Below are 15,990 nucleotides of genomic sequence, written 5' to 3'. Positions count from 1 at the left end.
TACCCAATTCATGCAAGACAAGCAGTCCTGAAAGGCTGAAATAAGAAACGGGACTTCTAGCATGAGGTGGCCCATCCGGTCAAACTACCTCCACCACCCACAAATCATAAAATAATCTTTTGTAATACAATTTTGTAAAAAGTACATCAAATTAGATGTATAGGATTGCCTACTGAAAACAAATGGATTACACAGAGAAACAAATGAAGAATACCATGATCTTGATTGAACAAAACAGCAAAAATACCAAACCCCAAACCCAAGGCATAACCCTGTGCATAACAGACCGCAGTAAAGCGCTATAAATGTGGAAAAACAGCAGACCTCTAACCATTTAAAACTTGTGACATAGTTAACTCCATTTGAATTCAAAGTGGTATATTTACTACACATCCCTCTACCCTGTCTGTAAACACGAAGCATACTTAAGTGGATTAACTAAAAGGCTATTTTCTTCCAGGATGAATCATTTTCCTTTTGTGCAGGAATTGAGTAGGTAGACTTGAGGTCACCTGCAAAGATCTGTTTAAAATACAGTATTGTGGTAGTATTATTTACAGTGGTGTCAGTGGAGAATTTGCAGATGCTTAGTGCCTGCTTTGACTCCTCAATAGTTTATTCCATACGGATTATTCCCTGTCTATTCCCTGACAAGGTATCCCACTAAATCAAAAATATTCAGCCATAAAAATTCTTCTGACTGGAGAACATATGGAGCAGGCTTAAAAATAGGGGTTGGTGATATTTAAATGATCATACAATGCAGTGTACTTCAGGGCACACAGAAACATGCTAGTGGAAGAATTTAAGCATTATGTAACATTTTAGCATGTCCAAAATTAATCGGATTCAACTTTGTAACAGCAGAACAATTTAGTATGTTAATTAAACAATTTTAAGTCTGATCTTCTATAAGCATTGTAAGCTCGTTAAGTGAAAGGTGCGATTTTGCAAATCTGATTAATATTTTCAGGTGAACACAGATTGGTCTAAGGTTCTGTACAGTTCTTTCTGTACTGCTCCCTGGCTTTGGTACGACAGGAAATTCGTGGCTGTGGAGTCCGCCACACGTACAGTCAGAAACAGCGGATTGCACCTGTATCAATTTTCTTCAGGTTTGTAATTATTCTGAACCTCAGTACAGAACCTTTTTCAGGTCAGTTTCCTTGTTTTGTTCATGAGCTAAATGTGGGAGAGCTTATGGATGCGTTTCAAAACAATCTACATCTTAGAAAGATTAAATTCCCTCAAAGAACATCTTGAGTTTTTATACCAGAATGATCAAACTGATAAGAAGGTAATTCTAAAATCAATTTGATATATTTTGAGATTTTACAAACTCCAGTAAAGGCTCTGTGCTGTTATTAGCTTTGCACTATGGTCTTTCAGAGGCACATAAATAGCTGTTGGGTTTGAACAATATAATTCCACTGCTCTCATTGTTTAGTTCTTGTAGGCACTTAATATTCCTTAAGCCTGGCTGGATATGATCCATACTGACAGCAGTGGCAAAGTCTCTCATTGTAAATTAATCGCTGGAAGAAAATGAAACCATAAAAGGCTATTAGAGAATCCTACATCTTAGGCCTGTTTGGATCCAAAATGTTCCCAGTTATCTTCTATAACACAATCCTTCAACATAAGAACTAAAATAACTTTTTAGATTACAATTAAAATAATAATCCCTATGCTTTAAATATACTTGCATACTCCAAAGTAAATGACAACAGCCAGCAAAATTATGTAATCTTCAGTAAAACTTTTCTTTCATTGATGAAGACACTTCTAATTGCAAATGGTAGTTCATACCACCTACCGTTGTTAAAATATGACAATGGCATAATGGTATTTTACTCTTAACCCATCTTAGGGTAAATATTAAAACTAAATCATTTAAGTTGTATATAATGTTGCCTCACCTTTAAAGTATGTCTGAAAATACAGCCTTTTTGTTGTTAATGACCCAAACTACCATGACCGACCATTATGTCAAATATACGGAAAGATTTTTAGGAAAAACAAAAGTCATCATTGTGGAATTTCTCTTCCTTCCCTTTCCATTCACCAAAGATGGTCACTTAAAAGACAACTCACCAACAATGGTAAGGTTGAGGGCACATTGTCTGTTGCCATATTTGTTTTCCACTTGCAGAGCATAGCAGCCACAGTGCTCGTGTCTGCTTGGAGCGATCGTCAATTTGCTTGTGGTCTCAGTACTTTCTATTTTTATGGGTCCTTTCTCTTGAATCTATAAATGAAAAACACACATTAAATCACAATCTTTTTAAATGAGCTGTTCTCCTGCCTATCTGTATTTAAATGATGCATTACAATGTATAAAGAATTGATATATGCAAGACAATAATGGATAACTCCTTGAGTCAACCTCAAATAATATTTAGAAAAAATACCCCCAAAAATCATTTGTAAGGCTAGGGTGAAGGTTATGTTTAAGTTTGGATAATGGTGAGGGTAAGGGTTAATGTTACTACACATTACAACAACAAAAAAACATTTCAATTTGGAACATAGCCAAGTTCAGTGTAGTTGGAGAAAACCATGTTAGTTAACAAATAATCGCTTACTGGTTTTCTGAATTTAAACCAGGTGCAGGTGATAGGTTGCGTTCCCCCAAATTTACACAATATATTCACAGCTTCTCCAGCGAGGACCTTCATATCTTCAGGGAACTGAAGTATTTGAGGAGGAGTGGCTGAAACACAAAACAATGTCTTTATATCTGAAGAACACATGTTTTGTACTGTGGTGTTGCGAGTGTACAGGAATTCATACAACGAGCAAAAGTCATTAATACGTTCAAATTATCCCTCAGCTGAGAATAAGCATAGCTCGAGAGCTCTACTAAATCTGAAATGAAGCAGCAAAAAAACACAGATGTGGGACGTTATGATGATGATTATCCATATTTTCTAAAAAAGGGTGACCTTTAGACCTTAAACTGTCTGGAAAGAATACACCACACTATTATACCCCTTCCACATGCCTCTATCCATATTGTATGGAGAGATCCAACAAAACACTGGTTCTGAAACATTGCCACATCACAACACTCACTCTTTGGAGCAACAGCTGCTCACATTCCAAGTCAGTATCCACAAAGGGGATTACTCCCATTCCTGGGAGGCATGCTAGCTTTTGGGCAGTATCTGAATAAGGGTTTTGCCGTTATAAGTAAAATTCCAAATGCTACCTCCAAAAGTAGGCAGCTTACAATGGGAAAGTTTATTGGAAAGATCATTTTTGACATGAATAAGCTATGGGTAATTGTAAAAATTATCACCTAAGACATAACAAGTACATGTCCAATCTTAGCATTCCAATCAGTCTTACTTTCATTCCTAGCAGACACTATACAGGGACTTTCTGAATTAGACATTGATTAGAACTAGTCTCGGAGTACTCTACCTTAAAAAACATTGGATAGTCCAATACTAGAGCTAACCTGGGCCAGTAAAACCAGCCCTTTAGGTCTGTGGACAGTGACCCAAAGTGTAGGGTTTGTAATGTGCAAAAATGTTTTAGATTATGGGTCAGTAAATGACTGGAAAACAGCATTGCGAGACTATATTGCACCTCTGCTTTCTTGCATTTTTTCCATGAAACAAAATCAAATATTACCTAGTTTAGGTGGTGTCTTTGGTGCTGGCTTTTTCTTTATTGTTGCTTCATCTGGAAAAGAAAAAAACTAACATTAACACAAATGTGGTAACCAAGCGATCTAATTGGTTTCCAAATCCGAAAAGAGAGCTTCTTGGAATTCACAATTCAATAAAATAATGTCTGATCCATATTTTACATTTCTGCAGTCATTTGACTCCTACAAAATTAAAGTGATAAACTGTATTCCATAAGATAAACACTTTGATGAGGACAGGAACATGTGCAACTCCTGTGAAAATTCATCTTTTTGGTGAACACTTTTGTAACAGCTTGAGGTCAGATTGACTTGGCAGCATGAAGTGCATGCAGTGTAAATTTGTGTGTAAGAGAAATCCGTTTATTCACAAAATGAATAAATCAACTTAGCAAAGATCAGGGGTGAGTTGTACGAGTTTGTACATCAAAAGAGCAAGACAGCATTAAGTCAGATATCTCCGCCACAAAGGAAATGGTTCGTATGGTTAGAAAATAAATCACAAAAATCACCAGAACACCATTACAGTTCTTTACAATGTACATATTTAAAATAAATGTCTCAATATTACAATATAAATGATTACTGAAGAGACGCCCATGTTTAATATCACTAAGAGAAGACAAGTATCATGTTTGAAGTGTGGTAAAAGACTCCTTAAATGGCACTGGACAACACCCTTAAGAAAACGTTCAATTGGCATCATACATTTTCACAAAAATCTTGTAAACTCACTTTGATAAAACAATTACATAATTGGTTTTGCCCCCCTCCCTCCCCTCTGGAACAGTGCCTGTCAGAAATGATGTACTATATAGGCTACAGCATGGAAACTCCATTTACATTTCTCTGTAAGCACAAATGCATCTTAATGGGTTTCATTTAAGATACACGGGTGAAATTAAACTAAAAACTCACATTTGCCTGAGATCTCCCCATGATTTAGGGAGGAACTGTAATAACTTCTCTGCTCAATGTCCATGGGAAAAGGCTTGCCTCAGAGCTTATGTCCTTTGGAGTTTCCCTTTTTTGGTAATACTAAAAATAGCAATAAACTCCCCAGGAAATGGCTTTCTGCAATATTTATTTGATGTTTGATCACTGTCAAGAAACAATGTGCTAGTAAAACGGTTAATGCTAGGAGTGAATCCAAACCGTAGGAAAGACATTTAATGTAAGCTAATTAAAACTTTAGCTGGTGCCCCTTTTTTTATCCCTGAAGCTTTTCTGTACTTCTAGTGCCTATTAAAAGTAGTAATGCAAAACCCTGTTCCATTGCCGAGGACTATATCTTAGTGTGCTCCTTTACATACACGCACAATCTATGAAATCTGCCAAGGAGATGCAGAATAATATCAAAGTATGAACTGGCTAAAAACAAAAATAAAAATTCATATCAGTACCAGTGAACATCCACTTCAAAACCTTTTTTTAGCCATGTGACTTGCTTCTTCTGCGATGCACATAATATAGATGAATGCAAACAAATGTATGCATGAAAAATATCTATTTGGCAGATTTGACATGACCCATTAGCTGTCAGTACACCAAGTTCTCAAATCTGAAAGAGCACAAGGAAAAAAATTAAGCATCCCACAGGGGCATTAGGAGATGTCTGAAGTCATAACATTATCTGCTTGTTCAGTTCAGTCACCAAAAGTTATGAGGAACATATTCAGATTTGCATTTTCAGGAAATCAGCACATTATATTACTGCATTGCAATAACCAGCACCTAAACACTCAGGGATACAATATATCTATTGGTACACCTTCATATTATCAATAACTTTCACATACTGGTGAAACAAAATCTAATATTAATCATGTATTTAAAATGGGCCATTTAAACACATTTCATTTAATTTGATCTACAAGAACAGGTAAAAAAAATGGATTGTGTAGTTCCAGCAGGGGTATACTTTTCATTTCAAGACGCACTCCTATAAACACAGATCTATTCAGGACAGTATTTAGAAGAGGTTCCTGGTTTCATTTCAAAACCATTTCAATGACAATAAATACTTTATTCACTATGCATTATGGAAATTATATTATATTTATATTATATATATATATATATATATATATATATATATATATATATATGGAATCTAGGCATTCTGTACCAGAGAACACTCATTTCAGGGGAACTTCTGTGCTCCATAAAGATCAAGGAAGAAATTGACACTGAAGGCTTAACTTTTTAATAACTAACTTTATGAAACAGGGACTATAATGGCAACTGAAGCCTTTCACCTCTGCTGGCTTCAAATTCAAATGAGCATCAATATCACCACCAAACAATTTTCAGCCTTTCCATATTCATAAGCGAGAGGCCTTAACAGACTTGTAAATAGAGAAGGAACGCTCCTGCCAGTCTCCCCCCACAGGCACACTGGCAGCAGGAGATGTGTTGTCACTAAGACAGCACCACTGCCCACATTCAGAAGCTTAAAAATCTACCACTATGGTTGCATCAAATCAAGATCACTGCCAACTACTTCCACAAGCTAAATTACTTAAACAAATTGTAGTGTAAAATAAAGTGTTTGTTTCGAGACATTACCTTTGTATTAAGGCAGAATAAATGAAATCCTTACAGATCGTATTCCCAACTGAGAGATATACAGCCTTTATCCTCAGGGCATTGCATCCGTCTGGATTGGTGTAAAAAGAATCCATTATGCTGGACTGCGGGTATGCAGTTGAAACCTCTTTAAATTGCAGAATACTAATAAAACCCTTTGGATACAATGATACAGTACATGGTGTGCAATTTGTCAGACTAGACCATCATTCTGTTTCTAAGTAATGCTACCCACCTTCTCACCCACGCATACAGAGACATGCAACCATCCTCAAGCATGCAACTACAAACAAATCCAGAAAAATGCTCATCAACTTGCATCACTGGAGGAAAATAATTGTGTATATACATTTCTATGATGAAGATAAAGTAGGTATACATGCAAGTCACTTTGGATAAAAACAACCACCAAATAAATAAGAGACTTCTTGACAAACACAGATAATATAGTTCAAAGAAAGATGCATGAATTCCACATGTATGCCCACAGACGTATTCAAAACCTCTGCAACAGCAGGGATAGGCTGCAGTGGAAAACAATGTTCTGCAAAGGTCCCAGGTCCAGATGTGAACAAATATTCAGACAGCAACAAGCTGATAGTTTTACTGTTGCCCTTAAGTGCAACAAAATACATACAAGGGTTACCATTTTCCAACAGTAGATGTAAGACTGCTTATTTTTTTTGCAGTACTTGAGCACCAGAGCAAAAGGAAGCTCAAGAGCTGCACATTCCCATGGCTATTATCAGACCCCTCACACTATTAGAAAGACTACAGTAAACACCAGAGAAGACATACTGGAAAATAATGCAAAATGAAAAGCTGCCTCCTAAAGCACCTACATTCTGATTGCAAAAAGTAATGTTACATATTCAAGGGAAGGGGAAGAAGTGAAAAAACATCTAATACAATATCCAATGAATGCTAAGTTGTTACAATGTTGTACCACAGTAACTGCAAAAACTCAAAATAAACTTTTTGTGGTTCGGATTTTATTTTACTACCAAGATTAAACCAAATAACACTATCTGCTTTGCTTTCTGTACCCAGATAAGGCGACTACAAATAATAGAAAACCACAACAACAATGAAAGTGTTCAAATGGAAAAGTTTGAATTGTATAGAACAGTTTTTTTTTTTTTTTTTTTTTTTTTTTTTTTAAGTATAATGAAAAAGGTGACTGTGGTATACATTAAGAAGTTACCAGATATTCTTATTCTAATGTTATGTCTGGTACCAGAAGACATCTTGACAAGGAAACAGAAGCTGCCGGAATATTTACTTTCCCGTCTTCCCACACCAATAAGACCAGTATTGAAGTGATGCAGCTGCTTCCCACGCAGAGATTAATTATACTAGTGCATTACAGGCAAACTTTATTGTTTTCCCATTACAAATAAACACTCTTATTATGTAAACACTTCTCAGTAATCCAGTCATTCATATACAGCGATATTCTTTTATGTAAACAAGTATGGAAGGATTTTAATTATCATCTTCAACCAAAATTCACACCCTTGTCTTAATGTAATGAAAGCAAACATTAATATATTTTCATATCATACTGCAATGTCATCTTTAATTTCAAATGCTGGACTAAAATAGGGAACCAAAATATTGTTTTAATTCAGAGCTCAAGTTTCAAGGCCAGCTGTGTAGTTACATAATTCTAATAAATACATCCGGTACATAAAACTGCTATATTAAAGATGCAATCAATTTGGACTGGTCTTGACCAAAGAGCACCGAGTAGGGATTATATTACTTGTATCACAAGACTTTCATTTTAACATGGGGAATGTTCAATTTCCAGAGCATCCTCATTCATTTTTTCTTTGATCTTTTGGGGAATCAATCTTAATACTCTTCTACCCTATGAATAATTTTGACTAGATCTATGGACAACAGCTGTATTTCGGTTCTTGAAATTAAATCTCATCTTCAAAGTAAGAAACTGATAATGTGCATTACCATCTCATGCCAGTTTTGAAGCTGCTTGTTATTAAATGCCTCATGCGCCTTTTTCTGTCCTATCAGATTTAAAAGCCTTTTTAAAAATCGGGCACATACCAACATGAGCTCTTGAGAAAACAGAATCCTGAGCTGGCAACATTTCTGCAGAACTTTATACACTTAAAAACTAAGAAAAAAAAAAAAACATGCGAGAATGTCATGTCATAACAAGGGCTAAATACAGCTAGACACATGCCTTACATGGAAATGCGGCTGTAGAGGGCAAAACGAACAGAACCGTCTCTGAAGTGGTTTGCTCCGAGTTCATAAACCAACTGTAAAATCAAAGAGTAGCTGGACTTACAGAAAAGCTATTGTACTTTTAATTCTGTCAAACAGCACAGTCACTAACACTACTTGGAGAGGATGGAGTATAAAAACAGGCTATAAACCTTGCACGTTTCCAAATTATGACAGAAAAGTAACCAAAAAATGTCACAAAAATGTTGAATGTTAGGTACAGTCTTCTACATAAGACTGAATTGAATGTAATGTTAAGAAGCAGCTAATGGAACACGTTTCACTGACTCACATGAAAAAAAGTAATGTTAAGCTTGCTTATGTTGAGGTTTTTGCAGAGCACGGAATTAAGAAACAAAATAACCTTGTTTTAAAATGTTTTTTCCACTTGCTATAAAAGACTTCTACAGAACAAACATCAGCAGTGGGAAAATGGCAGAAGCCCCACACAGGTCCTTTTTTGGTATATAAGGAAGCCAATGTTTGTATAACTCACTTTCTGTTGTTGAGGGCATGCTTTTGGTCTTTTTGGTCTTCTTGTCAGCCGGTGTAGAAGACTTTGTTGCTGTAGGATCTGCAAAATATGTGGCAGACACAGAAGATTTAACCGTTTGTTCTCAACAGATTGTGTAACAATGCAATGTTGTTGTTTATCTGCTACGTAATCCAAAAAAATTAAAATAACAAGCACGCCAAATATTTACAAAGATCTTATCACATGCAGTAATGGGCACAGGCTTTGCAGACTTCAATGTCTATTGCCCTTAGTCCTAATAAAAATGCTATTGTGCAGTTAATTGTTTAATGAGGCCATTCATTTTTACAAATTAAAATAAAGCATTTTGAATTTAATGCCAAAACAATTTAAAAATAAGTTACATTAAAATGGATTGAGTGGGATTGTTTCAATAAATGATAGCGATACTTAAAATAATTGTAAAATTGACAGCTGCAGCCTGAATGTACTGATTTATTGTATATTTTTAATTGTAAACTGGGTTGGCTCCCTTAGTAATGTACAACCAGGGTATGAACATCAAAGTGATATGTATCCTGACTCTCTGGCCTTCTTTTTATTAGCCAAGAACAATTTTGCCATAATTGAGGTTAACAGGACTTAAATACAACTCTGGAAAAAATTAAGAGACCACTGCAAAATTATCAGTTTGTCTGGTTTTCCTATATATAGGTATGTGTTTGGGTAAAATGAACATTTTTATTTTATTCTATAAACTACTGACATCATCTCCCGCAAATTCCTAATAAAAATATGAATGGAATGGAATGGCTGCCATACATTTTTTCCACAGCTCTATGTCCATAATACAGCAGCAGGAGACATTAGTGTGAACATTGACTTCCGCCTTCCCAAGTCACCTCCCACAACAAAATAAAACAATACAGCTTTGTTTTACCGAATGTCACCATAAAGTGTCCACTATAAGACACCCTCCCTCCGACGCCAATTCAAGTATTGGTTCTTACACACATGCATTTAAAATATTATGCAATTACTCTTAATATTCTACACTATATTAAACACTGGAAATCATGGAGATTGAATTAAATCCTATTGGGGGAGAGCATCTTTCACTTTCATTTCATCTCATGGAAATCAAAGTTCAAATGGGACTCCACAAGATGTTTAAAGTCCCTGAGGTACAGAAAGAGTATGAAGTGAAGACGCATCAAATGTGGAAGTGCTGCAGTGTACATCTTATTTTGAGCTCAGGGAAAGTGTACAGTAACAGTAACAGTAACTTTGTGGTTTCTTTTAAAGCTGGATGTGGGAGGATTAAAAGGAATGTCTTGGAGAATACAGCTGCTAATTATACAGTTTTAATGACAGGAAGAAGTCAAGATCAAGCTAGGCTCAGGGGACGAAGCTGGGGTTTACATATGATGTTAGAGGAACTTACCGTCTACAAGGACCTTGCAACTGCACTCAGCTTTCCCCGCTGAGTTTTCCGCCACGCACTTGTACTGTCCTTCATCTTCTGGCAGAGCTTTGTCGATAGTGAGGGAACACAGGCCTCCTGATACAAATGTGGACATTGTAAGTACAGTGCACATCAAATTTTATATCACATGCTCACAAAGGCTATTAAGAAATTATATACAGTACATGTATTTATTTTTCACCCTAATATCCAGCTCACCCAGCAAGGTTTCAGTAGGATGCAAGTCAGATGACTGGCAATACCTGGATGGTTAACCTGCTGTTTATTTTAGGTTTCCTCTGGCAATGCATGTTCAGGGTCATTATGATAGTGAAAAGAAGAACCCAACCAATGGCACAGACCACTTTTTTGATGGTATTGAATGATGCTGGTGAACAGAATGATCTAAAGCCTCTCTCTCCACCTCCCACTTGGTCACCGGATAAACAACCCCAAACATTCACAGTACAATTGCACTGCTTTACTGAAGACACTTTACACCATTGTGACAATCACTCAGCTGTTCTTTTTTACATAGCATTTCCTTTAAGTGCTGAAAATATGCAGAATAAAACTTAGTGCCCACTTCTACAGCTTTTGCTCTTTTATATGGGGAGATCTGATGCTTATTTAAATCAGTAGTTTGAAGGCTGAATAGGAAACAGAAACATAAAGAGTTGATTATCAGCTCTCAGTGGCTATTGAGTGCACTGCTACCATTTTTCTGTATGTAATGATCATAGTCCGAATTGAATTATGTGCAACATTTTAATTAAATTTCCATCACATAATGCCCCTGAAAGATTGAGCGTTGTTAGGATTGTGCACAGACAAACTGTAAAAAGAAAAATACACTTATAAAGGCACAGGATCACCACATTTTCCAATGTTATTGTAATAAGCTGACTCATGGGTTACTGGTTTACGTAAATTTAGACCCCCCCCCCACACACACACATTATACTTCCAAATGTTATAGGTCAACGTTCCCATTTTCAGTAATGGGTTGTACTGTATAGCGGGCATAGGAGGTACTCCCATGGTTAAAAAGGCATTATTATACTTTTTCTGCCAATAAAACATATCTAACTTGTTAACATACCGCTAATGTATTACACATCGGTCTATCCACAAGATGTCCATTATGGAGAATATGAAATGGCTCTGGAACACCATGAAAATGCCAGCAGATCACAAGTGATGAAAGACTGGGACTGGTTAACAGGGACACTTTTGAAGACAAACCAGATGTCTTGACCACACAGGTGTGCCCGCTTAGGTATGCATTGCGCTTAGGGGACGGTATGTACAAAAGATTTGATGGCATTTGATTGGTCCCGCACAAGCCAATGATCATGCATGTAAATGTTGACAGCCCATCTACCCTCACCCATCAAGACTGGGGTACAGAACAGGGATGACTGATGAGTCCTGCTACTCAATATGCATTTCCAACAGGAGAGCTAGGGAGAGCCAGCAGCCCATGGAATGATGAGCTGGCTGGTATAAAGGTTGCGGTTGTTGTGGCCATGATGGATTGGACAGGGGTTGCAGGTTTATGTGATGGGCAGCATGGTGGAAGAGTGGACTAACTGCATTGATCAATTTTTATTGTGGGCCAACATAATGTACCACGTTCTAAAGTTAAAATCAGAACATTAAAACTAAAATGGACAAAAGAAAACCATCTTATTCCTCAAAAAATCCATCATTTGGTTAATTAAATTATATGAATGGAAGATGAAGTTATCAGAACTATTTTAGTTTTACTGGATTCAGAAATATTTAAATCACTGAAGAAACAGGCCAATGAAGCCATTAGTGGCAAGACAGCCTTTGCAATTTTGGGTTCCTCCCTGTGGGAAGGGGTTCTCATGGAGGGTCTTTAGTGGCCACATAAGACCCAGAAAAAACAGAAACAAACATTCATCACAAACCTAGTGAACATAAGAAAGAGCAATTATTCAAATTGTAAATCAGGAAATTTAAGATACGATTGACTAATCAATTGACTGAGAATTAACTATATTGGCGTTTTAATTACTGTTGGCAAAAAAAGAAAACCTGACTGTTAAATAAATCAAAACATTTCAATTACCAAAAAAATCTAAAAAGTATAATAAGGAATCACGAAGCAAAGTAGACAGTCAAAGCACAATGTACATCCATGCTCTCCGTCTATTTAGCCAAGTAACATGTGAAGCTGTATATTGGGCAGCCATAGCAAGATGCAGTAGCCAGTAGTACAGCCATACTGATGATCTTTCTATGAGCGATTACAGTGCATAGCTGGGGTCTGAAACAGTGGAGGGGGAATATACAGATCCCTACAAATAATTGGCAACTAACACTGGGCAGACACAGGAAATCCCTGTTCTATTTCTGCAATGTCTATTTTTACAAGGACTAAACATGCTGCAAATATCCAACACACACCGTCTTATTTAAAAAGGACAAATAAACTGAATGAGGCTCAATTTAAACAATATGGATACATTATTCTCTACATCTTGAAGTTATTTATTCCAATAACTAAACACTTCAACTACTGAAAAAGGGACAAGCTCAGCTGATATTACAATGGGATGGTGTAAATAAACTGTGGTGGTGCTGGGCTCCAGCTTTGGTTTTCATAAATATGTAGCCTAGACTTTAATTAAAGCATATAAGCATATACATATTATTCATTAAGCACCTAAATATACAATAGAATTGATTATTTGAGTCCAGAGTAAGTCTTTATTAAATACTGACATACTTTCCACTACCATAAAATCAGTGTTTTAATGAACTTTGATTTATTTTAATTACCAAAATAACAGGTAGTTATAGAGAATCTTGAGTAAAATTAATCCAATTATTATAAAATGTGCATTACCTTCCTGGGAGAGGACAATGAATTTCGATGGCTTGATGACTTTCCCATTTAAACTCCAGGTAATCTTTGCCGATGGATCTGCAGCAACCTGACACTGTAACCGCAAACATTCCCCGTCTACCACTTCAGTGTCACATAACTTCTTTGTAAACACAGGCTCTTTCCCAATATTGTTAGTTTTCTTTTCGATAATCCCACTGTCTCCCGCCGGACACCCATGCTCGCAGTTGACATCGTTCTTCTGCTTCTCATTTTCAGCTGGTTTGTGCACCTCCGCACCAGCGCTGCTGTTGCTGTTCTCGGCAGCTGGGATCTTTCTGGTGGCAAGTGCAGACCTGAAGTCTGGCGCTGATGTTTTGGCATCACTTTTCTCCGGAACAGACCCCTTCGGAGGCGCTTTTTTCCCCAAAACCCCTCTGAAGTCAACTTGCTGTGGGCTGTGGACTTTCCTCTCCTCTTCAGACAAGGTCTTGGGTTTGACCTGTCGCTGGAGGTTAGCCCTGAAGTCCATTTGCTCGGCAGATAGCTCCTTTAAGTCCTCCTCAGAAAGGCTCTTCGTGGTGACTTTCCTTCCCAAGACGGTGCGAAAATCAACCTGCTCAGCCTCTTGCTGCCTGATCTTCTCCTCGCAGTGCTCCTTGGTTTCCACTCTCCTCTTCAGCAGTCCTCGCACATCTGCGTCGTCTTCTGTGCCCTGTGCCTGTTGGGGGCTCCTTCCCACTGCACCAACACATACAGGTCTCACAGTCCCATCCTCAGCTACTTCCTCCGTTTCAAAAGGCTCAGCCACAGTCTCACTGCAACAAGCAAAAGGGGGAGAGATAGAGAAAAAGCGGTTTAAAAATTGGAGAGAGCAGGCTCAGCCTACACCTAAAATAGTTTAATTAGAAGAATACAAATCATGACTATATTGCATCAGCGATGACTTCAGTAGCCTTATAAGGGAACAACCAAAAGACAGAGCCTACCCTGACTTTGAACAATAGCACAGCTGTATGAGGTAAACAATTTGTTTGGTCACATTTGGGGATTTACTTGATTTAAAGCCAGACTGGGTCTGGCATGGTAAGCGGTACAAAAATAGACCCCAGTCATGGACTGCCTGAGAATTGTACTTACGTTTGGGGTGTCTCCTCCTCACTGAACACTGCACCCTCTGTGACCAACAGAGAGACCAGGCAGCTGCAGTCTCCAACTTTATTTCTGCAATAGAATTAGGTATTAAAAGCAGGAAGAAAAAAGAAAGCTCATGCAATTCATTAAAAACATAAAACCAAATTTCTTCCTTCTTAAAAGTCTCTCAGTTAGTGGTCGGAAGGTAATCGGACAGAGCAGCGTATTCCTGTGAGCTGCAGGCTCTTGAATCTTTTAGCTTTCCGTTTATTTAGTCTGATTTAACCTTTTGACATTGCTAAAGCTAGGCCCCCTCATCAAGTGATTTCCCTGAACGATACAGCCAATCATCGTTCATCACAGGGCTCCAAACGTTTATATAAAAATGTTAAATGTCCAAACCATATATGGTGCTAATCATCCATGGTATTCTTCCTTCAGTGGGGAATACCACAGATTTTTTCATGACTGTCTCTCGTTACAGGACATGGACACGTTTTTCCACTGGCTTGTCTAAACATCAAATGTTTCCTCAAAGTAGATAAAATATTACAACTGATAAACAAAGATGAGCTTTCATTTATTATAACAAAAAACAAAAAAGATAGAGGATACGTAAACTGGGCTATACAAAATAAAGACTTATTCTGTGGGCAGACCATTTTTTTACAAAATCAAACAAAAAATTATGAAGAAATATTACTGATAAATCAGAACATACTTTAACTGTATTTCGTAGTCACCAGTATGGCAGAGTTTAGTTTGTCTTATGAGAAGTGTGACAACATCTTCCTTCTGCATGATTTCATACTCTTCTCCGGAGGATAACAACTGTCCGTCTCTCAGCCACTGGAAAGTGGGCAAGGGATCACCGGCGATGGCCCCCGAGAGCAGCACATGCTGGCCCACTCCTGCCGTAACCGACTTGGGCTTTGTAATGAACCAGGGCTGGACTCCATCCTGGGGCTCTGGAAGCAAGCGGTTTATAATGGTTTTAGATGTGGCTAACACCAACTTGTGTTGTTGTGCAATATTTTCATCATAGTAGTGATGAACTAACTGTACGTTGTTTAGATGCCTTTCATTTTGTCCATGATGACACCACTGAAGCTAACACATGTTCCTATAACCTTACATTTATGTACTTCATGTTGCTTGTATTGTCTTGATAAAAGGTATTGAAAACTAAATAAAAAGGTCAACATTTAAAACTTGTTACAACATTACAGTTTTTAGTGTCTATAACTATATTATACAAACAAGAAAAAAAAAACATAATAAATTATCAAGCATAGGTCAGCACAAGTACGATTACAAGACAACAGCACTGATTCAAATGTGAAGTCTGATACAATAAAATATAAATAAATGGACATACAGAGATTTATTTTTACTCAAACACTTGTGAATTAAAATCATCATCACCATCATGCACCGATCAGCCATAACATTATGACCACCTGCCTAATATTGTGTAGGTCCCCCTTTTTCCGCCAAAACAGCCCTGACCCGTCGAGGCATGGACTCCACTAGACCTCTGAAAGTGTGCGGTGGTATCCAGC

At 37.3% G+C, this 15,990-nt stretch overlaps 1 protein-coding gene across 5 annotated transcripts in view; it reads right to left on the bottom strand.

Moving 5' to 3' along the window:
- Positions 1–15,990, bottom strand: part of LOC136711853 (myosin light chain kinase, smooth muscle) — a 62,984-nt gene that overhangs the window by 9,686 nt on the left and 37,308 nt on the right. For all 5 annotated transcript variants that reach the window (XM_066688409.1, XM_066688412.1, XM_066688411.1 and 2 more), the window contains exons 14-21: positions 15,150–15,396; positions 14,435–14,518; positions 13,316–14,112; positions 10,417–10,533; positions 8,994–9,071; positions 3,640–3,690; positions 2,586–2,713; positions 2,095–2,248 (exon numbers count right to left, since the gene is read on the bottom strand). In XM_066688409.1, coding sequence (XP_066544506.1) covers positions 2,095–2,248; positions 2,586–2,713; positions 3,640–3,690; positions 8,994–9,071; positions 10,417–10,533; positions 13,316–14,112; positions 14,435–14,518; positions 15,150–15,396 — 1,656 coding nt within the window. The remainder of the gene's footprint in view (positions 1–2,094; positions 2,249–2,585; positions 2,714–3,639; positions 3,691–8,993; positions 9,072–10,416; positions 10,534–13,315; positions 14,113–14,434; positions 14,519–15,149; positions 15,397–15,990) is intronic.

Source organism: Amia ocellicauda, chromosome 16 (genome assembly GCF_036373705.1).
Source record: "Amia ocellicauda isolate fAmiCal2 chromosome 16, fAmiCal2.hap1, whole genome shotgun sequence".
NCBI classification, from domain to species: Eukaryota; Metazoa; Chordata; class Actinopteri; order Amiiformes; family Amiidae; genus Amia; species Amia ocellicauda.
The sequence above is the reverse complement of the archived record's forward strand: the minus strand, read 5'-3'. Positions and strand labels throughout refer to the sequence as shown.